The sequence below is a fragment of the Rhodamnia argentea genome, chromosome 5, assembly GCF_020921035.1.
Source record: "Rhodamnia argentea isolate NSW1041297 chromosome 5, ASM2092103v1, whole genome shotgun sequence".
NCBI lineage: Eukaryota > Viridiplantae > Streptophyta > Magnoliopsida > Myrtales > Myrtaceae > Rhodamnia > Rhodamnia argentea.
The window spans coordinates 1974446-1999736 of record NC_063154.1 but is presented as its reverse complement, the minus strand read 5'-3'; the positions used below and the strand labels follow the sequence as shown (position 1 = coordinate 1999736).

The 25291-nt window shown below is 41.0% G+C and overlaps 3 protein-coding genes across 7 annotated transcripts; 1 reads left to right on the top strand and 2 right to left on the bottom strand.

Moving 5' to 3' along the window:
• The first annotated feature begins 631 nt into the window (after positions 1-631).
• Positions 632-10313, top strand: LOC115743696. Of its 4 annotated transcripts, none has more exons than XM_030678599.2 (4): positions 632-962; positions 1332-1467; positions 1981-2044; positions 10158-10313. In XM_030678599.2, the coding sequence occupies exons 1-4, from the start codon at positions 761-763 to the stop codon at positions 10299-10301; spliced, it is 546 nt and encodes a 181-aa protein (XP_030534459.1). In that variant the 5' UTR covers positions 632-760; the 3' UTR covers positions 10302-10313. The 4 variants fall into 4 exon arrangements, with proteins under 4 accessions (XP_030534459.1, XP_048134749.1, XP_048134750.1 ...); XM_048278792.1 differs by having other exon boundaries at positions 1981-2074; positions 10018-10313; XM_048278793.1 differs by lacking the exon at positions 10158-10313 and adding an exon at positions 2111-2689 and having other exon boundaries at positions 1981-2074.
• Positions 2923-12542, bottom strand: LOC115743695 (peroxidase P7-like). 2 transcript variants are annotated; one of them, XM_030678597.2, is made up of 5 exons: positions 12407-12542; positions 4243-4464; positions 3947-4138; positions 3616-3781; positions 2923-3468 (listed from the first exon to the last, which is right to left on the bottom strand). In XM_030678597.2, exons 2-5 carry the CDS (start codon positions 4456-4458, stop codon positions 3083-3085), a joined length of 960 nt encoding a protein of 319 aa, XP_030534457.1. In that variant the 5' UTR covers positions 4459-4464; positions 12407-12542; the 3' UTR covers positions 2923-3082. The 2 variants fall into 2 exon arrangements, with proteins under 2 accessions (XP_030534457.1, XP_030534456.1); XM_030678596.2 differs by lacking the exon at positions 12407-12542 and having other exon boundaries at positions 4243-4610.
• On the bottom strand, positions 10858-12413 carry LOC115743693 (peroxidase 4-like). The gene is made up of 4 exons (XM_030678595.2): positions 12177-12413; positions 11881-12072; positions 11551-11716; positions 10858-11403 (listed from the first exon to the last, which is right to left on the bottom strand). Exons 1-4 carry the CDS (start codon positions 12390-12392, stop codon positions 11018-11020), a joined length of 960 nt encoding a protein of 319 aa, XP_030534455.1. The 5' UTR covers positions 12393-12413; the 3' UTR covers positions 10858-11017.
• Positions 12543-25291: the final 12749 nt, after the last annotated feature.

The window sequence follows — 25291 nt, the reverse complement described above, 5'->3', positions numbered from 1 at the left end:
CCAAAGTGGGGGCATCACAACATAGAAAGTCCCATAAAGTTTGGAAGGTTTTGACAACCATAAAATTGGTAGAGAATTCGAGCGAAGGGCTTTACCTATCCTATCAGCAAACCAGATTTGCAGGTCTTCCACAATGGGCCACATATATGTTCTTGAAATGGCAGAGATGGGCTCGGGCCTCCAGCACGAGAGCCTCAATTTCCCATGGAATTATATCCCTTCCAATTACAGCGTCAACCAAAACTTTGCTCTCCGACTCAAAGGTATAGCTTCTCCTTGCTTCTGGATCCGAAGATTTTCAACCCCTCCACAAGAGCAGTCGCCTCGGCTTGAATCGGCAATAAAGCTTGAATCTTTTTAGCAAATCCATCAAGTAGCACGCCTGAAGAGCCTCGGAGGACACCTGCGATCGACCCCGCGGAGCTTCCTGCGCGACTAAGGAACCATCTACGTTAAAGTGGTTGAATTGGCTATTGCCACTAGCCCGACAAGAGAAGAAACGGGCCTGAATCCTGCTTTCCACTGATCGTTAACGGGCTGAATTTGGGCCGGCCCGTCAACAAAAAAAAACTTCTCTCCGGCCTTTGCCTTTTCACCTTGCTTTTGTTTCCCTGTTGGGCCGACGAGGAAAGGAAACGACGAGGGCGATCCCGAAAAGCACAGAGAGAAGCCAATTCCATTTCAACCGGAATTTCGCGCCACTGTGCTTGGCTCGAGTTCGATACGAAGCTAACGATGCTCGCCAGTGTGTAGCGCGGCAATGGAAGCTGAGAGAAAGAGCGGCACGAGAAGAAGAAGGAAGCCTCTCTCGGACCTCACCAACGCCGTCTCTCTGTCCGAGCTCGAACCTCCTCTCAAACCCAGCGTTCCGTCTGCTCCCAAGAGGATCGCCCCAAACCCTAGCTCACCCGGTTCCGCGCTTCTCCCTTCCACGCCCTCTCGCCCTATCGCCTCTTCTTCCGGTCAGTTTCTTCGGCGACTTCCCCTGCGTTCCGTGTTCCAATTGAACGTCGCTGTGTTTCCGATTCATTGTCTTGGTTGAACAGCTTGTTGATTCCTGTTTATTTGGAGCTTCGAGGATAGTTGTCTTTTAGCGATTGTTAATCAGGTAATCATATTATTAGAAATCTTGATGTGATTGGATAGAACTGGCTCGTTGTAATTTGATCAGTTTCTTGTTCTAAGCATTATCTGGAATTGGTTCTCTTTGCATGCTTTGCTCTGAAACACGTTGAGATTGCTATACCTGAAGAGTGTATCTAGTCGTCAATGAAATTGGGGCCTTATTTGCTTAACTTGGTACTTTTTCTACCAAATGTTTCGCTGTTTAGGGCACGATGTTTCTGGGAGGTCTATGTTCTGTGCAACCTATAACCGCAGAAAGCCTGCGGATAAAAGCAAGCGTAAAGAGAATGCCGTTGGTGTCCCTATGACTAGCTCTCCGGCTAGGAAGATCAGAAATGCGAGGTACTCACGCATCCCAAAATGTTGGGTTTCTGCAGTTAAGTAGAAGATTTGTGTTTTAGCACTATGTTGGAAGCGAAAGGGAACAAAAAGTGGAGTTGACGAGAATGTAAGATATATATTATGTTCGAAATTCAGCAAGAACTTGGAATTTTTCAACATTAGCTGTTTGGTGGGGTTGTAACTTCTGCTTTGGCCTATGCTGTTGGTTGAAAGTGGTATGCTGATGCCCTCTTTGTATAGTATTACAGTCAGTCTTATTGGAGGAAACCTGGCAATCTATGCTGGTTTCATGTGCCATATTTGAGCAGATAATTTGCCTATTGAAAGTCGGGATGTTTCATGTGATGATGACACTTGCTGCTTCAGTATTAGTATTGCCTTCAGAAGAATTGCGTTCTCCTAGAGAAGTGACTCTGTTGTTTTTAATTCTAATTTAACTTCAATGGGTATGTACATCTTTCCCATTCTCCGTTTTCAATGATACCTTTCTGGTGTTTGCTTCTTCCTACACAGGAACAAGCTTAATGATGAAGGAGATGGTGCTGGATCCAAGTCATGCTCTATACCGAATAAAAGGGTATTCTGTCAAGATTCCTTTGCATTTAAAGTAGTTTGTTGCTTTCGACCAAAAAAATAAAAAAAGGTAGTTTGTTGCATGTATTATATCATCTCTTCTGGCTTCCTTTCACCTCGACCTTTGCTTGTTTTTGTATATCTCAGTAGATGGAAAAACATTGACTGGACAGTGTTTTTTGCTCAATTATTTTTGGGATGTTGATGCAGAAGCAGCAGAGGCCACCATCTAGGAAAGATGTGCCTGATGATGCCTTGCAAGATTACATCAGGGAGCAGAAATCTTACTTTGAAGAGATTGATGCATTCGAATTGCCAGAGGAGGAGGTAGCCTCGGTTAACGATTTGGACTAAATGGAAGAGATACAGTAGATATAAGCAATCGGTGACCTGACCGCTTAAGTATAGGGGGTGATGTCTGTACAGTCAACTGACAGTGGAATACTCGACGACTCTACCCAGATTTTGGTTTTGTAACTGCTAGTGTACATATGGAGTCTTCAGCTACTTTACTCTGGAGCTTGTAGAATTTGTCCTGCGTATTTCATGACTTGATCATGGAGTACCTTTTGTATAACATTGATTACTAATCAGAAATTTGCCTATGCCTTAAGTTCACCAAGGCAATCCAGGCTGCTTCTTTCTTACGCTTGGCCATAGTTTTAGCAAATCACCCAAATTCTAGCAAACTGTTGGGGGAAGCTTGTCCAGCAAGTTGTTTATATTTGGAGAGCACTGTCCAGCCCTGATTTGTAATCAACATGTTCTTGTTAATTGGTCATTACAATCATCTATCGACTTTTCCGGTTACGTAGTCATATGATCTGTTTTTGAACATAAATTGCTGTTTGCAAAGGAATACAGAGTGGATCTTAATACCGGTTGAGCAAAACTAAGACAAGCTCCTTTATTTTTCAGGCAGCAGCTATAATTAGACATGAAGACAGACACATGACGGCAAATTTTCATGGGACATTTTCTAGCCCTTATTTCACTTCTGCATTCATATGTGGCGGTTTCGAATTGCATATCAGCTTCATTCTTAATTCACTTTCCTGCAGTTTTTTCTTATTTGACCATTGCTTCCTTTTGGGGGCCTAATTTTACTCATTTTGATCATTGCCCTGGCAAAATCCTGGAAAAATGCGCTTGAATCGCATGCGTACTTCTTGACCAGTGAACCCACAGAACTGCCGTTGAAGAGCTCTTGATCTGAGTGAAGAAGGCCCTTCTTCTGCAGCAAATTCTTGAAGTAAAAGTTGTCGAAAAGGGTTGGCGTCTGGATGTCTAGCCTTTGAGGGACGTTATCATTTCCACTCATGGGACATTTCATCTGCAACTTACGGGCGAAGGATGCATCTATGTTCGAGTCGTTGTAGATCCGTCCTCGGAAGGAAGTGCATCTCGATCGGCCAATGGTATGTGAACCTGTCGATTTGAAAACCGTTTGTCAGCTGATAAAGTACATCGATGTCACCAAACGTAGTCGCGATGGATGCTGAATTCGGGTTGTTTTTCTTATGATTTCTCTTGGATGTAATTTCCAGTGCACGGTGATATGGAGTTGAAATTTACCAGAAAGAGCCACCATGTTCTTGACTGAAAGGCCCTGAGCAGAGAAGCTGGTTATGAGAGCACTAAGATTAGAAGTAGGTGGAGGTAGGGAGGTGTTAGCAAGGCTCCTGCTAGCGGTAGTGGAGTCCCTTCTTCCTAAGCTTACGTTCCATGAAGGACCTCGCAACTGTGACCATGTCACACCAGAACATGTTCATAAACGGAAACATAGAAGAAATCCGGAAAAAGATAGATTTGCCCCACTTTAACTGTCAAGGGAAAAATGTAGTAAATTAGAGTCGAAATGTTCTCTATCTCTTTAATTTGCGAGAAGGTTGTGAAGAGGACTTGCATAGACGACCGAGTCGCGAGCAGCCAGAGCAAGAATGTCTGCACAGGAAACCACTCCAGGGCACGCCTTCTCTAGGCTAGCCTTGATGTCGTCGATCACTTTGAACCCTCTCACTGAGTTGTTGTTCGGAGCTGCTGTTTTCTCGCCAACAAAATTGGGTGTGTCGTCCAACAATATCGACGCATCGCACCCCTGACCGATGTTTAAGTAGACGCATCGGTAACGAGGAGAAACACAAAGATAAAAAGAAAAATGTAGGATCGGCTCACTAGGAATCTCTAGAAGACGTGACTCACATTGACGAAGCAGTCGTGGAAGTGCAGCTGAAGCAGCGATGCGCCCATACGGGTCTCGTTCTTGATTGCTTTTGCTACTCCGTCTCGAACGATCGCCAACGCCTTAGGGCATGTCGATTGATAATGACTCGGCGAGAGCTTGCAGCCGGTAGCGGTGACAACCAAGGTGGCAAAGACAACGACGACGACAAAGCCGAGCATATCGCTTGTAGCCATAACAAGAATTATGATATGTTCCTGTCGAAAAACAGCAAGAGCGCGGGCGCAAACAACCTCAGATGAAGTCTCTTTGGTCTATGGTTTACGCCGAATCTGGTTATAGCACAACTCAATGATTGCAACGAAATAAAGCTGAAAATAATAGTTGCTCTTCCCGGCTTTTTCCAAGCAGGGAAACACTGATTAGATAGTGTCACATCAAAGGTGCGTAGTTCTTTTCGAGCAGTTCGCCACCACAGTATTCCAAAGAGTGATAGTGAGAGAAGACTGCATTATTTTGTGCAACGTTGTACTGATAGTAATGGTGCAAGGATTGGGCAAGTTCCTACGTCGTGTCCTTAGGACACAAAAGTGATCCCTTAACTCTTGGTCAGCCCATCAAACGAACAAGTCGAATTAAGCAAAACATGATCCGATTAAAATTGATCTACTTACTTATCATACAACTTCAGCGATTCATATCCGACTTCACCCGTACCAAACACATACACAATCCAATTCGAAAATCATATGTGAAAGTTTTTCCTTAAATTATCGCCTTTGAAGGATATGAGGCTTTTTGACCAAAAAGATAAAAAAGAACAGGCGGCTCCATATTTATTTATTTTTGGGGGGGGGGGGGGGATAAGTTACTTAACTAACCCACTAACATCCATCTTTTTTTGGGTTTCTTTTCCAAATTACGATAAATTTTTTTTTACCAAAGTAGATTAAAAAAAAAATATTTATCGGTTTGGGGTTTGCTCGACAGTCATAGTGCCGACCGGGTCCCACTCGATATTTAAAGCGCCAAGCCCACCCGCTCTGCACGCTCGCTCTACTTTGCTCTGCTAGCAGGGGGAGGGGGGGCCCACTCGCTAGGCACTTTAAGTGCCGAGGGGGTGGGCTAAGCCCTCCTCAACTCGGTAGTCATATTGCTAAGCGGAGGGGGCCCCCTACCAATTTGAAGGCGTTCCAACGCCTTTAATCATGCGCTGGTATTGTCACCTGCAAAGGTGTTGTAGCGCCTACAAAGATGTTGCAGCACCTTCACGATTGTTACTGAGCCTTCGGCTATGCTTAAAGTAGAGCCGAAGGCTTTCCGCTCAGAAACTCTCCTCTTCGCTCAAAAGCTCTCCAGAAGTAAAAACTCTCAAAACTCTCCCTCTTCTCACACTCTCAGAGCCCTCCCTCTTCCCGCACTCTTAGAGCCCTCTATCCTCTTGCACTCTCTCTCACTCAACTCACAAAGTTTTTCTCAAAGAATCCTCCCTCGTATTGCCTCAAAACGCCCTCTCTCTCGGACGTCCTTTCATTATTATCGTTCGGTTTTCTCGCTCTTCTTTGTTCATTAGCCTCATTTGCTCGTTGAAGGAGATTCCCCTCACCTCGGGTGCCTTTATTGATGTTATTATAGGTTGTTAGTGTTTTTATTTTATTGCTAATATTTTTGTCACGTTTAAATTAAATTGGAATTTTTTTATTTTGAAGAAGTTGAGACAAAAGCAAAGCCGACCTCCTCACTCGATGCTTTCTCTTGATAGTTTGAGCTTTTCATTCGGCGCGTACTTACCCCCCATAGTTTGAGGTAAATTTTGTTATAGTTATTTTTTGCAATTTCGTAAGTATTGTTTTATTTATATGATGGGATTTGTGCAGCTTGATTGACATTTGATTACTGCATTGGTCAAGCGGTGGAGGCACGAGACCCACACATTCCATATGCTTGAAGGTGAATGCACAATTACGCTGCAGGATATTGCGGTGCTTACATGGCTTCCCATAGATGGATGTGTAGTTATTGGCCCCACTAATGTGAATTGGGACACTGTTTGTGATGATCTACTTGGTGCTCACCCAACCCGGTTGCGTGGCACACAGATAAATTTAAGCTAGTTGAGATAATATTTTGAAGATTTTCCCACAGAAGCCGATGACGTCACTATAGTGCGGCATGCTAGGGCATTCATTCTCCGTCTGCTAGGATGATCTATTTTTGCGGACAAATCGGGTGCCCAAGTTAGTTTGTTGTTTCTTCCACTACTGACGAACCTCAACGTCCTTATGCGATACAGTTGGGGTTCAACAGCACTTGCGTGGTTGTATCGAGAGCTATGTCGTGCAACCGACCCGGAAGCGAAGCAAATGGGCGGTGCCCTACATGTACTGCAGATTTGGGCGTGGGAGCGCTTCGGATGTGTCTCCCCCATCCCTAACGAATGATGTTCTTTTAGTAGATGCACCTTTCGGTAGTCGGTATGTGATCTATTGCATTTTTAGTTCGCGCGTTATTAATTCTTTCCGGTGCGTATAATATATAAAACTTGAATGTTTTTTGTTTATGCGGTTGGAGTCAATACCGAAACACAACGGAGGTCCCCACACATACGTTGGTACATCTGCGCTACCAACTTGATATATTGGCATCCGAAGATGTAAGTAACGATAGCAACAAATGAGTTTAATATAATGTTAGATTTTAAATTAATTCTTCATTTAATTTGATATGTTTTATTATGATAACAAATTACTTGGGGGCCCCGCGCCGACGATATTTTGGAGATCTACCGTATTACTGCCTATAGGGCAAGACATTTGGAGGGCTCGTGTCCTATTCATCTCATTCTGGATAGTTGAATGACATTATCCAGACCGAGTACTTCGTCGGTTTAGTATGCAATAGCCAATACCTACTCCTCCCGGATATCATAAATCCTTGCATGATATTGACAATATGACACCTGGGAAGGATTGGGCAACTAAGCACAGATGATAGATTGCTATGTGGGACAAGTGTACCGAATATATAGTCCATGCTAATCCCGCAACAAAGGAACTTCATTTTCATTTAGAATATATGAGTGGTTCCATAGACTTACACGGAAGTGGATTTCTATTACGGGAGCTGCAATGGGTTCAACGGTTCGTACAAACACTTTCAATTTAATTCATTAATTATATTTTAGTAACAAAAGTTATTGGCATTTGATAACTTTTGTTACTTGTGATATCATTACCAGGATGATAGCGTCGAACAAATCTTACATATAACAAATTCACGTCTATTTCGTCAGGCTTGGGCGGATGTGGGGAGGATAGTTAGGGCAATGCTATACGCCCGGAATGAGGAGAGGCGGCTAATAATGATGCCACCATCCCAACCAGCAACTACAACAGCACCAATTGACCCTCACGATAACGACCCACCCGGGCCTATTTAGTCGACCCGGAGGACTTCTCGAGTTCATTTAGTTGGCGATGTCGTCCCTTACACCTTGGAGTATCATACGACAAATTTCGCTCCAGGTTTCACTCCCGGGTTAGGTCGGGCGGGTTTCGATGTAGGATTAGCCCATTTTGCCGCCCCATTTCCTGAGGGATCTACTTTTGCATTTCCCGACAACCCACCGCCGCAGACTCTAGCTCATTCTTCTGCTTTGTATGAATATGATTTCTTTCCTTTTTATTCAGGTTTTTCTACAGTAGGATATGTACCATTTGGGCATGACATATTTTCGCAAGATATGCCTTCATCATCTACACATCCTACTCACTTGGATTCTCCTCATCGTTGGTACAATACTAGACCCGCCGAGCACCGGAGAGAACCCGATTGCGGAACATGAGGTTATATAGGAAGATGACGTCGTTAGTAGATGTAATTGCGATTAACGATTGTTATCTATTATGAAAATTACATATTTTTCATATATCTTAGCACTTTTATTTTATGAATATTCTTAATTAATTACATAAATACAAAATTATTTATTAATTATATATCTTAATTAATTATTGATAATTACTTTATAAAAATAAGCTTAAAAAATTATAAATAAATAAATGTTATTAAAAACTAAAAAAAATTACAAATTTTTTTTTAAAAAAAGCTGGGCTCCCCCTCGGCGTTGGGCGGCGGAGCGTGCGGGTGTGGGTTGCCCGGCCCGGCTGCTTGGCGACCCAATTATCGAGCGGGGCCTGCTCGGGCGTGTGGATGTCTAGCGGGACCCGGTCGGCATTATGACCGTCGATTAGACTCCAAACCGATAAGTATGTTTTTTTTAAATCTATTTTGGTAAAAAAAATTTATCGTAATTTGGAAAAAAAAAGTCCTCTTTTTTTTGGGGGCTTTATTCATCAAAACTCATTTTGACCCATATTTTGAGTTTAAGATGACCCAATTAAACAGATGTGGGTTAATATACAAATTTGTGATCCATTTTAACAGCTTTAGCTACCGATGAAAAGCGATCGATTACTGTTGACAACAAAAACTATAGTGCTGACGCGATTCGCTTGCCTATGGTTGTCTGCCCCGAAGTGCAAAGAAATGCACAGTTGAGAAGAAGGTGACCCTGCTCAATGCCATTTCATAAAGCGAATCTTGATTAAGGCAACATGTAATGGTATTATTAGTCCGATTCTTCTCGGAACACGCCGACGTATGTCCCTCATGTGATTAAAAGGAACGCCTTTATGGAAAGGCAATAATGGTGACCAGACATTGCGACGTGCATGCGGAACTAGACGCTTTGTCTGTTGTATTTTTGTGGTTGATGTGATTTGATATAAATCAGAAGAAGCTAATTCAGAAAATTGTTTTTGTTCAGATGAACGAATCGACACAATAGTTCGTGAAATACTACAAATATTTTAGGTTCTGTTCATTTCGCGGAAAATATCTTACAAGAAAATATTTTCTCGATTTTTCAGCATTCTATTCATGAAAAACAAATGGCTCAACGAAAATATTTTCCTTTCACGAAAAAAAAAATCAAATTTGAAGCTTTTTAACTAGTCATATTTGCGATGCCCAAATCACGGGTAAAGTCAAAAGTTCAAAATTGGTACTCACTAACAAAAAGTTCATTAGCTGGCAAATTAAAAAGAGTTTTTAAAGATTTTCAAGCCCCTCGATAATGGAGCATCAGTTTTATTTATTTATTTAATCGCGCCATTATGGTGTTTAGTTTTGCTGATTAACGTGTTTAATTTTAATTTTTTTTCCAATGATGTTTTGCCGGGATCACAAACATGAGACCCCCAGAAAAATCCAAGGATGAGTCCACAGGTTTCGTCAAAGAAACTGCTGATGAAGGATTTTGTCTTCATGCTTTGGTCCTATCCTTCATAGCTGTTGAATATTATAACATCATTACAAATTGTCCACGTCAGTATTGGCCTTCCAACGTGGCACTACCGACGTCCACATCAGCGATTTCCTACTAAAATTGGTCAGACAGACTTAATTGACCAAATTAAAAAGTTTAGGACCGATCGGCAAAAGTGTAATAGATTTGGGATTTTCTGGACAATCTTTCCATAAGTAATGTGAATGTTGACAAAAACAAGAAATGTAGAACTTAGGGCTTCCCAATGAAATGAGCAATGGCTCTCATGTCACAACAATTGTCATCGCATACGATATCTCCCCTCCACAGTAGTCTGTGTGGTCATGGAATGCATCTGACATGCATAGACCGATAGCAAACTTCAAATTTTCAAATAAAAGGGTATTCTGTCAAGATTCCTTTGCATTTAAAGTAGTTTGTTGCTTCGACCCAAAAAAAAAAAAAGGTAGTTTGTTGCACGTATTATATCATCTCTTCTGGCTTCCTTTCACCTCGACCTTTGCTTGTTTTTGTATATCTCAGTAGATGGAAAAACATTGCCAGGACAGTGTTTTTTGCTCAATTATTTTTGGGATGTTGATGCAGAAGCAGCAGAGGCCACCATCTAGGAAAGATGTGCCTGATGATGCCTTGCAAGATTACATCAGGCAGCAGAAATCTTACTTTGAAGAGATTGATGCATTCGAATTGCCAGAGGAGGAGGTAGGCTCGGTTAACGATTTGGACTAAATGGAAGAGATACGGTAGGTGACCTGTCCGCTTAAGTATAGGGGGTGATGTCTGTACAGTCAACTGACAGTGGAATACTCGAAGACTCCACCCAGATTTTGGTTTTGTAACTGCTAGTGTACAGATGGAGCCTTCAGCTCCTTTACTCTGGAGCTTGTAGAATTTGTCCTGCATATTTCATGACTTGATCATGGAGTGCCTTTTGTATAACATTGATTACTAATCAGAAATTTGCCTATGCCTTAAGTTCACCAAGGCAATCCAGGCTCCTTCTTTCTTACGCTTGGCCGTAGTTTTAGCAAATCACCCAAATTCTAGCAAACTGTTGGGGCAAACTTCTCCAGCAAGTTGCTTATATTTGGAGAGCACTGTCCAGCCCTGATTTGTAATCAACATGTTCTTGTTAATTGGTCATTATAATCATCTCTCTACTTTTCCGGATACATAGTCATATGATCTGTTTTTGAACATAAATTGCTGTTTGCAATTGAATTACTGATTCGAATTTGCTGCGTGCTGCTAACAATAAGGAATACAGAGTGGATCTTAATACCGGTTGAGCAAAACTAAGACAAGCTCCTTTATTTTTCAGGCAGCAGCTATAATTAGACATGAAGACAGACACATGACGGCAAATTTTCATGGGACATTATCTAGCCCTTATTTCACTTCTGCATTCGTATGTGGCGGTTTCGAATTGCCTATCAGCTTCATTCTTAATTCACTTTCCTGCAATTTTTTCTTATTTGACCATTGCTTCCTTTGGGGGGCCTAATTTTGCTCATTTTGATCATTGCCCTGGCAAAATCCTGGAAAAATGCGCTTGAATCACATGCGTACTTCTTGACCAGTGAACCCACAGAGCTGCCATTGAAGAGCTCTTGATCTGAGTGAAGAAGGCCCTTCTTCTGCAGCAAATTCTTGTAGTAAAAGTTGTCGAAAAGGGTCGGCGTCTGGATGTCTAGCCTTTGAAGGACGTTATCATTTCCACTTGTGGGACATTTCATCCGCAACTTACGGGCGAAGGATGCATCTATGTTCGAGTCGTTGTAGATCCGTCCTCGGAAGGAAGTGCATCTCGATAGGCCAATGGTATGTGAACCTGTCGAGTTGAAAACCGTTTGTCAGCTGATAAAGTACATCGATGTCACCAAACGTATTCGTGATGGATGCTAAATTCGGGTTCTTTTTCTTATGATTTCTCTTGGATGTAATTTCCAGTGCAGGGTGATATGGAGTTGAAATTTACCAGAAAGAGCCACCATGTTCTTGACTGAAAGGCCCTGAGCAGAGAAGCTGGTTATGAGGGCACTAAGATTAGAAGTGGGTGGAGGTATGGAGGTGTTAGCAAGGCTCCTGCTAGCGGTAGTGGAGTCCCTTCTTCCTAAGCTTACGTTCCATGAAGGACCTCCCAACTGTGACCATGTCACACCAAAACATGTTCATAAACGGAAACATAGAAGAAATTCTAAAAAAGATAGATTTGTCCCACTTTAACTGACAAGGAAAAAATTTAGTAAATTAGAGTCGAAATGTTCTCATCTCTTTAATTTGCGAGAAGGTTGTGAAGAAGACTTGCATAGACGACCGAGTCGCGAGCAGCCAGAGCAATAATGTCTGCACAGGAAACCACTCCAGGGCACGCCTTCTCTAGGCTAGCCTTGATGTTGTCGATCACTTCGAACCCTCTCACTGAGTTGTTGTTCGGAGCTGCTGTTTTCTCGCCAACAAAACTGGGTGTGTCGTCCAACAATATCGACGCATCGCACCCCTGATCGATGTTTAAGTACACGCATCGGTAACGGGGAGAAACGCAAAGATAAAAAGAAAAAAGTGGGATCGGCTCACTAGGAATCTCTAGAAGACGTGACTCACATTAACGAAGCAGTCGTGGAAGTGCAGCCGAAGCAGCGACGCGCCCATACGGGTCTCGTTCTTGATTGCTTTTGCTACTCCGTCTCGAACGATCGCCAACGCCTTAGGGCATGTCGATTGATAATGACTCGGCGAGAGCTTGCAACCGGTAGCGGTGATAACCAAAGTGGCAAGGACAACGACGCCGACAAAGCGGAGCATAACGGGTGTAGCCATAACAAGAATTATGATATGTTCCTGTCGAAAAACAGCAAGAGCGCGGGCGCAAACAGCCTCAGATGAAGTCTCTTTGGTCTATGGTTTACGCCGAATCTGGTTATAACATACCTCAATGATTGCAAAGAAATAAAGCTAGAAAATAATAGTTGCTCTTCCCGGCTTTTTCCAAGCAGGGAAACACTGATTAGATAGCGTCACATCAAAGGTGCGTGGTTCTTTTCGAGCAGTTCGCCACCACAGTACTCCAAAGAGTGACAGTGAGAGAAGGCTGCATTATTTTGTGCAACGTTGTACTAATGGTAATGGTGCATGGATTGGAAAAGTTCCTACGTCGTGTCCTTGGGACACAAAAGTGACCCCTTAGCTCTTGGTAGGCCCGTCAAACGAATAGATCGAATTAAGTAAAATATGGGCTGATTAAAATTGATCCACTTACATACAATGCAACTTCAGCGATCCATACCCGACTTCACCCGTACCAAACACATACACGACCCAATTCGAAAATCATATGTGAAAGTTTCTTCTTAAATTATCGCCTTTAGAGGATATGTGGCTTTTTGACCAAAAAGATAAAAAAGAACGGGTGGCTCCATATTTATTTTTTTGGGGGGGGCGGCGGTGGGCAGGGAAATTGAGTTACTTAGGGTGCGCATGGAAACACTTCTGCTTCTGAAACACCATCAGAAGCAGAAGTTGATTTTTCAACTTCTCCATCAAAAGTTGATTTCTCATAAAAAAAGACGTTTGATAAAATTTCTACTTCTAAAATTTTTACTTTTAATCAAATACTGGCGGCGATCGGGGGGTGGCGACCGGCGGGCGGCGACCGGCGGCGGGGGACCAACGAGCGGGCATTGGTCGGCGGGGTCGAAAAAGTGATTTCTGAAGGCGAGAAGTAACAATTTTTAACTTCTCAAAGTTGGCCAAGAATCCAACCAGAAGTAGAAATCTCTTTCAGAAGTAGAAATTCCTACCGGAAGTCAATTTTTTTACCAAACGGATTTCGGTTTCAGAAGCACTTTTGAAGTGTCTTTACTAAACGGATTTCAGCTTCAGAAGCACTTCTGAAGCAGAAATTCAGCTTCTGAAGTGTTATCATGCGCGCCCTTAACTAACGCACTAACACCCATCTCTTTTTTTTGGGGCTTTATTCATCAAAATTTATTTTGACTCATATTTTGAGTTTAAGATGACCCACTTAAACATATGTGGGTTAATATACGAATTTGCGATCCATTTTAACAGCTTTAGCCACCGACGAAAATCAATCTATTACAGTCGACAACAAAAACTGTAGTGCTGACATGATTCGCTTGCCTATGGTTGTCTCCCCTAAAGTGCAAAGAAATGCACAATTGAGAAGAAGGTGACCCTGCTCAATGCCTTTTCATAAAGCGATTCTTCATTAAGGCAACACGTAATGGTATTATTAGTCTGATTCTTCTCGAAACACGCCGACATACGTCCCTCATGTGATTAAAAGGAATGCCTTTAGGGAAAAGCAATTGAGTTACTTAACTAACGCACTAACACCCATCTTTTTTTTTTGGGGCTTTATTCATCAAAACCCATTTTGACCCATATTTTGAGTTTAAGATGTCCCACTTAAACAGATGTAGGTTAATATACGAATTTGTGATCCATTTTAACAGCTTTAGCCACCGATGAAAAGCGATCGATTACAGTCGACAACAGAAACTGTAGTGCTGACATGATTCGCTTGCCTATGGTTTTCTCCCCCGAAGTGCAAAGAAATGCACAGTTGAGAAGAAGGTGACCCTGCTCAATGCCTTTACATAAAGCGATTCTTTATTATGGCAACACGCAATGGTATTATTAGTCTGATTCTTCTCGGAACACGCGGACATACGTCCCTCATGTGATTAAAAGGACTGCCTTTACGGAAAAGCAATAATGATGATCAGACATTTCGACGTGCATGTGGGTCTACACGCTTTGTCTGTTGTATTTTTGTGGTTGATGTGATTCGATATAAATCAGAAGAAGCTAATTCACAAAATTGTTTTTGTTCACATGAACGAGCCGACACAATAGTTCGTGAAATAGTACAAATATTTTAGGCTTCGTTCATTTCGCAAAAAACATCTTACCGGAAAATATTTTCTTGATTTTTTTAGCATTCTATTCATGGAAAATAAATGAGTCAATGAAAATATTTTCCTCTTATGAAAAAAAAAAAGAAAACTTAAAAAATGAGGAAAATAATTTCCTCTTTTTGAGAATATCAAAACATTTTCCCTCATCTTTCATTCCTCCACTCTTTCTCATTTATTGTATTTTTATTTTCGAAAATTTTTATTTTTTTAATTTATTTTTCTTTTCTCTTCTTCTTAGGCCAATCGCTGGCCACGGGCAAGGACAGCAATCGGCCGAACAAGAGGGAAAAGATTAAAACAAAATGAGAGAAGAGAAAACATAAAAAAGGAAATGAAAAAAATAAAAATAAAACAAAAGAGAAAAATAGAATTTAAAAAATATAAAATATAAAATATAAAGTATATTAGAAGGAGTTGATGGAGAAAAATTGAATTCGATTTTTCATACCGAATGACAGAAAATATTTTCCAAGTCATTTTTAAATTTTAGTCGAACATCCAAAATATTGTCATTTTTCAGAAAATGACTTTCTGGAAAATAATTTCCAAAAACACCTCATTTTTCACGAAAAGAACGGAGGAGCATATTTTTCTGTGTAATCCATCCATAGAAAGAAAATTCATTTAATCAAAGGTTAAATAATGTGCAAGCGCCGATTATCAGAACGAATCCTTATTTTCCAAGAATCATTAGTATCACGTACCGCCGAAAATAAGAAAACATGCACAAATTATCTGCACATTGCAAACAAAATGATAGCTAAACGTGAAAAGGAAAGAAGAAGTGAGGAGAAAAGGCAAAAAAATCATCTAATTGTAGCTCTAATATATCGTTATTATAGAAAGTCGCATCAAGTAGAAGAGTAATTAAAACCATCGAATGCGAAATAACTTCTATTAGGTGCTTCGAGAGAGTTTTGGAGAAATGTAAGATCAATTTTCGCAAAATCTTTGCATCAATTTGCTTTTGCTAAAAAAAAAAATTACCGTTTGGTCAATTGATTTTTGGTGTATTTTTTTTGCAAAGTAGCTTTTAAGTAGGAAAAAAAAAAAACAAACAAACTCATGGCTATTGGAGAATGGAGAGGGAACCATCATGGAAGAGGCCAAAAGAATCATTTGGCCCCATTGCGGACTGAGGCACCTTGCTGGCGATGGCTGACCCATCGAAGAGGCTAGACAAGGCGATATGATATACCTAGATCTCGCTTTGATCTCCAGACCTAGCTCCCCCAACCCTCAGCACCCTACCCGACCGCCCGGGACCCTCGCCCACCCTCGACGACTTCCAAGGAGCCTTGCGCGACCCTCGGTGGAGCTTCAAACTTGCCCCTCAGACGAGCAATTTCAAAGAGGGAGAACATTCAGATCCGGAACGGTAGCTTCATAAAGGGAGAAGATGAATAGTTGTTTCATGAGGTTAAGAGTGGAATACGAAATCGTCAGAGATGGCAAGATTGGAAGAAAAATAATTGCATTGAACCCCTGAAGCAGAATTTTCGGACTGTCGAAAGCTAATGTTGGCCGCCAAGTTGCATTGAGTTTTTAGCATTTGCAAAGCCGAACTTTGGCTTAAAAGACCTTTGCAATTAGGTTACCAAGCACCTTGGTTTTAGTACAAGCGCCTTAATAGACCTAAAGTCCTTTGGCAAAGATGTGCCAAACGCACCAAACATGTAGAAATAATAAGGCCTGTGGCCTATTGGGGTCGAGGTATATAATCAGCATATATTTTGCGGAGAAACAGAAGGAAGACTCGAAAGGCTGGCCCATATACAGAAGGCCTTGATTGCAAAACGTACATTAAAATTAAACAGAATTAACAAGATTGGGGAAGTCCGCAACCTTTGCCCCGCCAAGAAAATTAAAATTGTATGTCGAATTCGGCCCGCATCATTAATTGCGGCCCAAATATCTTAGGACACGAGTACGAATTCGTTTCCGATGCACTGTTGTCCAAAATGTAGCAGATTATTGTCGTTATTTAGCCAAATATAAAAGGCGCGGTTTGGTCGAATAAGTGTGCATTTAACATGCTAACATAGTTATCATCTTGCGCATGTTTACTTTATACTGCGATTTTAATCCCGCTTGTCGGAATCACTATTGAACCGAATCAATTGTCCGTATGGATCTACTAATTAGGGCGTAATATCGGCGTATACTAAAATCTTGATTTGCTAAATGAATTTATTAATTAACTAGTGGGACAGAAAAGGATGAAATGGTGAAAATCATGCATCCAACAACCGCAAAACCATCAAGGTGCATCACGCATCTAATTACAAACCTAATACAGTTAAGCCCCTGGTTTGTAGCTAATCCATTTGTTACTTGCCTCATAATCCCCAATTATTGCTTAATAATGTAACATAAAAATGTAATTGACGTGGACCGTTCATGTTATCAAGTTCAGTCAACCATTTTTAGAAGCATGGAAGAATCACAAGGTTGATCATTTCTTAAGTTCTTATTTTAACTTCCTTTTTTGTTGTTTGGCATGTATTCTTTTCTCACTATCATCTTGCAATTTTTGCTGGGAGGCAATATCTTTTGAAACCCTACATGTTCAGTTGACAGTTCAGTTTCATAGTGTCCACCGCAAGAAGAGGGCAATTTTCTTTTCCACTTACAACAACAAAGCCAGTATGGCAGGCTAGCAAAGAATCTCCGATATCATTTGCTAGCTACCATCCATAGAAACTTGACATTCACCAACTCTTTTAGAAACTTTTGTACCCGGAAATAGTGGAATCGTCCTAGCTCCTTCATATGAGAATGTAGGCTTGGTCCGGGTAAAATCAGCCCCTAGGAAGATCATGTAGAAACCGGCAATGGGATCGTCCCGAAGGAAAGACATGATTCTTTGCCTGATATTTGTACCGTGTTCTAAACAGGCTCTTTAAGTTAATAAGTGTAATTTCCTCCATATATATTGCATTGCAAGAACTTTCTGCGAGTGAAGTTTATGATGGTTAATTCACGAACCCCACAACTTGCATGGACAGAGCAAGTTCCGCGCATAATCAGTCGGGATGAGAGGTTCAAACACCACATGCTATTGAAAACAAATAACCGTACTAGCGGCTTCAATCTCTTTCGTGGTGGGCGCAAGATAGACAGCATCCCCAGCCTATTCATATACATAGGGTTTGGACCTCAGCATGGACGGATTTGGCCTAGGTTGTTCTTTTGGTGGTGACATTTGCTAGTTGCCCTCCGTTGTCCGCAACAACAAACCTTAAATCCCTTCTCGTTCCGCAAGAACCGACCCTCCACGGAATCAAGAAGACGGTACTGTACGCGCCAAATCGATAGGTTGGAATAAATGCTGGGAAAGCATGAATTGTTCGGACATGGTTGAAGATGCGAAAGGGCTTGAGAATCAGCGGTCAATGGACCTTCGAAAGAGAATATTGGGAATCGAAGAAACAGAATATTTCGATCGGTGGAGTTTAATTTCAACATGGGGATGACGAATATGAAACCCTATCAAGAATGGCTCATGATGAGCACATTTTCTCCAATTTTGATTGTACAAGACTATCTCCCGATCACAGACGAATTAAAAAAAAAAAAAATAGAAGGACAAAATGAACAAATTATGTTGTCATAATGACCTACCTAAAAGCCAAAATCATAAATAAGGTGCTCAATTTTTTTTTTTTTTATAATCGAGGTTTCTCACGTGCGATGGACTATTCCTCGAGATGGTGGGGGCATAAGCGCCAATGCCACCAGTTAAGTCCCACAAGATATGGCCGGATAAATTTGAACTTGGGATCTCATTAGTTTAACTGTCTAAGTTCCATGGATCTCACCAACTCAGCCAACACCTCATTGGCAAGGTGCTGAAGTTGATCATCTTTACAACCTAAACTCCCGTTTGATATTAACCGACGACGACGAAATCGTCATAAAATCACGCTTCTAAGCAAAGCACATTGGAAAACTCCTTTAGGTTAGAGATGCTGCAACTAGTTAACTCCAAGTAATTACTCGAAGATTCGAAAAAGATCGGTATCCAAACATTAAACTCCATGACGATCCGTCCATGTCTAACGATCTACCGAGATGGGATCTTCAGAGCCATTCGATCCACCGATGCCTGTGGTCCATCACCACTGTAGATGCACTACAAAATTGACTCTCGCTCCATTATTTATTGATCTCACATAACATTTTTGGAAGTGATGGCGACGACATCAAGGTAGCCTATCGTTTCTGATTCCTCTCCCAAGTTACATCCGTTCGATTCATTCGGCATTTCATCTCATCGCAGCCACTCTTCTCTCTTCGAACACGAGTAAGCTAATGTTCTGGGAAACCGAAAGAAGGGACTTTCCACTTTAAGAAATCAGCTTGACGGAGAGAAAACTAGGGGACTATGACACATTTGAAACGTATGATGTTCTCTTGACAAGGAAGTCCACGTGATCAGATTATTAAGTATTGATCTTGATATGCCCCCATCAACTTCCTAAATCATGGAAAAAAACATGAGGTAAATCCTACGTGGTGGCCTAATCAAGTCCACATTTTTCCATGTTCAATAATGTTTTTTTCCCTTTATATTTTGGGTTAATACTACGGAAAACCCTAAACTAGTATATCTGTAACAAATTTACCTCAAATTATTTTTTTGACCACCAAAAACCTTAAACTAGTACACTTTTGAAAAATTTACCCCAAATTGGTACATTTATGACAAATTTACCCTCCGTTAGTTTTTGTTAAATCCAACATGCCTCATTTCTTCCATATCAAATCAATTTTGTGTAAGTCATAGCAATTCCACTCAGACGCTGCGCATGTCGAGAGTGTCGCCTTGGATGTAATCTTGAGATGACAAGGTCGTCAATTCCAAAATGCCTGGCATACATATCCGACGATCCTATCATAAATCCAGAAATCTCATTGGACCTCCCGTTTTTTGAGGTTTGAGAAAACCCCTCGAACGACCCTCTTTGTTTTTGTCAATCTAAATCAACAAGACACTCATTCATAGCTAGAAGGAAATTCATATGAACAGAGCAACCAACTATATGATTCCATGCGAGAATAGTCTTGTTAAATGCAGCTTCGTGGCCTAAATCTAGCCACATGGAATAGCATTCGACGCAGATTAGTATGGAATATACTTACACAACAGTTTTTTTTTCTACAGTAAAATTGACAGCATATTGTAAGTCACAAAAAATACATGACAAATAATTAAAAATTATTGTGGGGTCGACTCTTTTAAGAATTTATGGCCCATAACATGTTGTCACTCTCACAGTTACCAAATAACTGTTATGCTAGCAAAATTCGATTCTTATCAGACAAAAAAAAAAAAGTCTGATTCTTATGGACAATTGACTCAATTTTTGAAAGAGGAAAAATTACCAAAAAAGCGCTAAACTTATTTATAATTATGTCAATTTAGTCGTAAATCTCTCTCTCTCTTTTTTTTTACCAATTCGGTCCTTCTAGCCAATTTTGGCTGAAAATCACGATGTGGATGTCGATAGTGCCACGTAAAACTACCGTTGTTGAGGTGGATAAATTTTATTGATGTTTTAATAATTTTTTGAATTTATTTCAATCAACGACTTAACGAGCCCGGGCCACGTAGGGTGGCGACGCCCTCGCCTTCCAGCCCTAAGCCAGGAAAAAAAATAAAAAATATAGAAAAGAAAAAAATTATAAGACAATTCAAAATGTTATTAAAATATTATTTAAAAAAGTCAACGTCGGCGTTGGCGTGCCAAAGTTGGCTGATTGGTCTAAATTGGCGCATGCAAAAAGGTTTATAACTAAATTTTCCAAAAAAAAATTTAGAACTAAATTGCCACAGTTTTAATATGTTTAGGACTTCTTTGGTAATTTTCCCATTGAAAAATAATTGCTTTGTTTTGTTTGGCCAAAAAAGACGTGATTTCATTGGGTTCAACTTGCAAAAGAACAGTCAACAGCACAGTGAATAAACGTGTGGGGAGGTTAGAATGTAATAGCTAAGATTCCTTCTAGGAGAATGAGAACATGTGCTTCTCTTGTGGACCATATAAAAACCAGTGACAATTCCAAGCAACTGCAAGTAGTCCTATGTACCGTACCAAGTGGGGGCATTGCTTGCAGCCCCACCCACCTCCATTGCAACGACAAAATGCTACCTCATGAGAGTAACTTTGATCGGTTCGACCAATAATGGGCAAACCCGAACAGACCAGGTCAACCGTCGAATCTGAGAGCCCTTCCTCAATCTCGTTCGTCAACTTAAAAACACAAAGCATTAGCCTAGACAGAAGATGAAAAACCTGGCCGGACCGACCGAGTCCAAGAAGGAACCTGACTGTCAAGATCACCTGCCCATCCATGCTTCGAGCCTAATCGTGGATCGGGTATCTAAAACACTTTGAATGATTTTCTCTGGGGCCTGTCTTCGATATGTGTTGTTGAACAAGCGCATCCATAACATTTGATGGAGAGAGGTCCCTCGCTAGCGAGAGTCAACAACAAAAACTTGAGGCCAAAAATGAATTTGTACAACTGAAGGCTTAAAGCTAAAGCTTATTGTTGAGTGGACCAACAGAATACATTGGAGACGTGGGATGCTGGGAAGATTCATGTGGTCACCAAACATTTCTTCCCCCTTCAGTACCTTGCCATGCTGTTGACGCCTAAATTTTGATTAATCTATTTTTTGCATAAAAATTATAAAAAAATCATCTCACATATTTATTTTTAGCGTACATTGCATTGGCATATAATCGGGCAAGCAGAACACTTAATTTAGCATGCGTCTAGACTAGGCACGGGATGGAAAAATACACCGAGAAGATTTGAAACTTCAAGGACTGTATTGCAAATACTTAAAATTTCGGGGACTGTATTGCAAATACTTGGAACTTCGTGGACTCTGTTGCAAATACCAAAAGAAGATGAAGAAGGGAAGATGATGAAGGGAAGATAATGAAAAGAAGATGAAGAAGGGAAGATGATGAAGGGAAGATAATGAAGGGAAGATGAAAATGGAAGGTGAAGAAATGAAGATGAAGAAGGGAAGATGAAAATGGAAGGTGAAGAAATGAAGATGAAGAAGAGAAGATGAAGATGGAAGGTGAAGAAATGAAGGTGAAGAATGAAGGATGAAGAACTTTGCCTATAAAAGAGAGAGCTCTTGAGAAGAGTTTTAGAAGGGGGAAGTGGAAGAGAATTGAGAGAGAGAGTAGAAGAGAATTGAGAGAGTTTTTTAGGAAGAGTGGAAGAGAATTGAGAGAGTTTTGAGAGAGTTTTTGAGAGGAATTTTTAGAGAGGAAAAAGAGAGTTCTTGAGAAAAATCGAAGAGAAAATTCGAGAGTGAAGAAAAGTGTTTTAGTCGAGCATCATCTTCGACGAGTCCCGACACATATTTCGCCCCTCGCAACCCAACAAGGCCATTGCTTGCCATTTTCGACGACAGCCCGCGTTCTTCCAGCTCCGAGATCTTGAAGGGAACTATAACGTATATGTGAGTAAGATTTTGTGTAATAGAAGGTAATCCTTTCCATCTCGATCTACAAAAATGTAATCGTTTGGTTTGAATATTTGTTTGTTTATTTTAGACATGCCACGTGTTTCAAATTTTAGCATTATTACATGTTAATTTATTTTTATAAATACTCGTGATCTGGCTGCATTTTCTTTCTTTCTAAATCACCCATGGTGTATATCGTACAAAGTTCAATGTTTTACATCCCCATAAAAAAGAAGAAAAAACCAAAAAATTGCATCTTTGAATTTCGAGTAAAATCCATCAAAATTGCCAAATCAAATATTTTTCATGAAAATGGTACCGAAAGGGCGTTAGAGAAATCCGACGTAACCAAATCCCCGAATTCAAAATCTCCGGTTCGCGGAAATAAGATAGTTTTCTCCCGCTATTTTATTTAGGTTTCTAATCAACCTACCGAAAATGATTAGTGGCGACTCCAAATTCAAAACACGTTGCATGTTAATTATTTGAACCTTAAGTTGCGATTTGGTATGGACTTGGGAGAGTCCGAGTTAGGTTAGTTAATTAATTAACCTAATAATCCATTAGCCCGAAAATTAACTCGTTTATTTTTTTTTAGGTCGCGACAGCTTGGCGACTCCACCGGGGACTTTAAGAGGACTTAGGCCGATAATTTCATGAAAAAGGAATCACTTGATTTGGCAAACTTTGGTTGAATTCTCATTCTTAGGTGTTAAATGCTTTTGCAGATTGGAAGTTATAAGGGGAGGAGTGATCGGCTAACCCTTTGTTTTGCGAGACTTGGTGAATTGGAATTGTGATTTAACTTTTGAATCATTGAAGCGATGTTTGCCTTTAATTGTTGTGCATGATTTATCGTATTTGCACTACATCGCACATAACCCGTGACCGGACCTGGGTCACACTAATAGTTTTAAGATGGTATTTAGATGGTTCTTTAACCTTGGTGGTAAGGTTTCGCTAAAGGTTATCCCATCCCGGATCCCGAAAATTTTTCCAAAAAATGGCTCAAGAGTCGTTCTCATACACGTGAGGCTACGATGCATGAGAATTGCCCTTGTCGACCGAACCAAGCCGAAGTGATTGGACCCGACTAGTTATGACTATTGTACGCGAGGTTGCGACTAGTCATGATGATGTGCGCGAGGCTGCGACATGTCGTTTCGTTCATCATTTCACTTTGCAAAAGCCTTTTGGATAGATAGAATAAGATTTAAACTCACAATTCATGCGCATGTCTTTGTGATTGGCATTTTCTTCGTATGAGAGGTAATTTCTTGTCTCTTGTACCCTGTTATCTCATTTTTATTTTGAGCTGGTCCATGGTTTAGGAGTATCGTTGTCTTATTTCCAATTTCGCACTTTGCTTCCGTAGCTTTTACAATTTCATCAGTTGTCCTCATTTCTGATTTGGCTTGTTCTTGTTGTGCGATTTTTACTAAATTCTACGATCGAGCTTTGAGTAAGTACCAAACACGAAAGTTGTAGACCTATGTTTCAACTAATATCTTGCAAAATTTCAGAATTAAATTCATATTTTAAGATGGCCCTTCGTTTTTTCAACAACATGCGGTTATAACAGTTTTCTGAACGTGATTTTTTTGGAAAGACACATTAAACTGATTTGATCCATGCATTTCTAGTCCGATTGGCCAACATAAAAGTTGTTCATCATCTTCTCAACTACAAGCTCGTAAAATTTGGACATGTTTTGATCAACGTACGAATTAATACGAATTTTTTCGTAAAAGCGGACAAACTGAAAATTACATGTTTCAATCCTTTTGTCATAATCACTTTGTTCATTTGAGTCTAGAGGGATGCCATGGGCCGGCTCGCTATTCTTGCTCCCCGTACTAATTTTGGGTTTGTTACTGTGTACAGGTAATTTATCACGGATCCTTCACATATTACTCGATCAGTCGCAAAGAGGATGACCGACATTAATGCCGCCGTTAGTGCTGCCCTAGACGAGAAACTTGGCTCCTTGACTGAGCGCTTTGAAGGGATGATGTCCCGAAAGATGGAAGAAATGATGGCCGCCTTCACCGCCAAACTTCAATCATCCGCCGCCAGCCCGCCTCTTCCTGCTCTAGTTCCTCCCGCGGATAACTCCAGTAAAGCCCCGGAAGCTGCTCCCTATCAGATAATGCCGCTAGAAGATGTGATCATCACAGGCATGAACTCGAGCATGCCACCCGTAGTCCCAATCCCTCAAGCCAGCCCTATGACCCCCGGATTGAATGGTGATGCGGCCAAGCTGTTGGCCCAAATGGAACAGAGGATCCGAGAGGTTGAGGGGACTCACAACATACCCCAGATTGACCTGTCTATCTTTTCAAAGGTCACAGTGCCAGAGTTGTCACAAATGTCCGGAGTTGTCACAAATGTCAGATTCATGGTGACAAGATTAATGTCCCTCCAAATGAGTTGCATCGATTATCCGAACCATGTCCATTTTCTATGTGGGGCATTGATGTTATCGGCCCTATCAATCCTAAAGCATCCAATGGGCATCGATTCATCTTGGTAGCAATTGACTATTTCTCTAAATGGATCGAAGCCGCATCTTATTTAGCGGTCACAAGACGAAATATCGTGAAATTTATCCGTCGAGATATCATCGCTCGATATGGTTCACCCGAAGCCATAATCACCGACAATGGCTCAAACTTGAACAACAAGCTAATGGACGAATTATTCAAGGAATTCAAGATCAAGCATCCGAACTCTTCCCCATATCGTCCTCGGATGAATGGAGCAAGAGAAGCCGCCAATAAGAACATTAAGAAAATCTTAGCGAAGACGGCTGAAAATTATCGCGATTGGCATGAGAGGTTGCCATTTGCACTTATGGTGTATCGAACCTCGATCCGGACATCTACCTGGGCAACCCCGTATTCTCTTGTATATGGAGCGCAGGGCTGTTCTACCAGTTGAAGTGGAAATTCCTTCCTTACGTATACTATCTCAAGCTAAGTTGATCGAAGCCGAATGGATCCAGCAGAGGACGGCCCAATTGAATCTGATCGACGAAAAGAGACTTAAGGTTATATGTCATGGCCGGTGTTATCAGCGAGAGGGTTGCTAATTCATTCAAGCAAAAAGTTCGGCCTCGATATTTTCAGATCAATGACTTGGTCTTGAGAAAATTATTGCCAATAGTCCCATTAAGCCTTCATCGGAGAAATTAAGTTCGTGGTCGAACAGAAGTTGGTGATTGTCCATGGAGGAAGATTACCAGATTTTCAATGAAACGGTCATTCCTTACATCGAGC

Coding starts and splice junctions, on each gene's coding strand:
- LOC115743696 (XM_048278792.1), top strand. CDS start 761: ATGGAAGCTGAGAGAAAGAGCGGCACGAGAAGAAGAAGGAAGCCTCTC. Junction 1,468..1,980: donor AGGAAGATCAGAAATGCGAG/GTACTCACGCAT, acceptor CTTCCTACACAG/GAACAAGCTTAATGATGAAG. Junction 2,075..10,017: donor AAGATTCCTTTGCATTTAAA/GTAGTTTGTTGC, acceptor AAAAAAAAAAAG/GTAGTTTGTTGCACGTATTA.
- LOC115743695 (XM_030678597.2), bottom strand. CDS start 4,458: ATGGCTACAAGCGATATGCTCGGCTTTGTCGTCGTCGTTGTCTTTGCC. Junction 4,139..4,242: donor TCCACGACTGCTTCGTCAAT/GTGAGTCACGTC, acceptor AACATCGGTCAG/GGGTGCGATGCGTCGATATT. Junction 3,782..3,946: donor CTCGCGACTCGGTCGTCTAT/GCAAGTCCTCTT, acceptor ACATGGTCACAG/TTGCGAGGTCCTTCATGGAA.
- LOC115743693 (XM_030678595.2), bottom strand. CDS start 12,392: ATGGCTACACCCGTTATGCTCCGCTTTGTCGGCGTCGTTGTCCTTGCC. Junction 11,717..11,880: donor CTCGCGACTCGGTCGTCTAT/GCAAGTCTTCTT, acceptor ACATGGTCACAG/TTGGGAGGTCCTTCATGGAA. Junction 11,404..11,550: donor GAACATGGTGGCTCTTTCTG/GTAAATTTCAAC, acceptor TCAACTCGACAG/GTTCACATACCATTGGCCTA.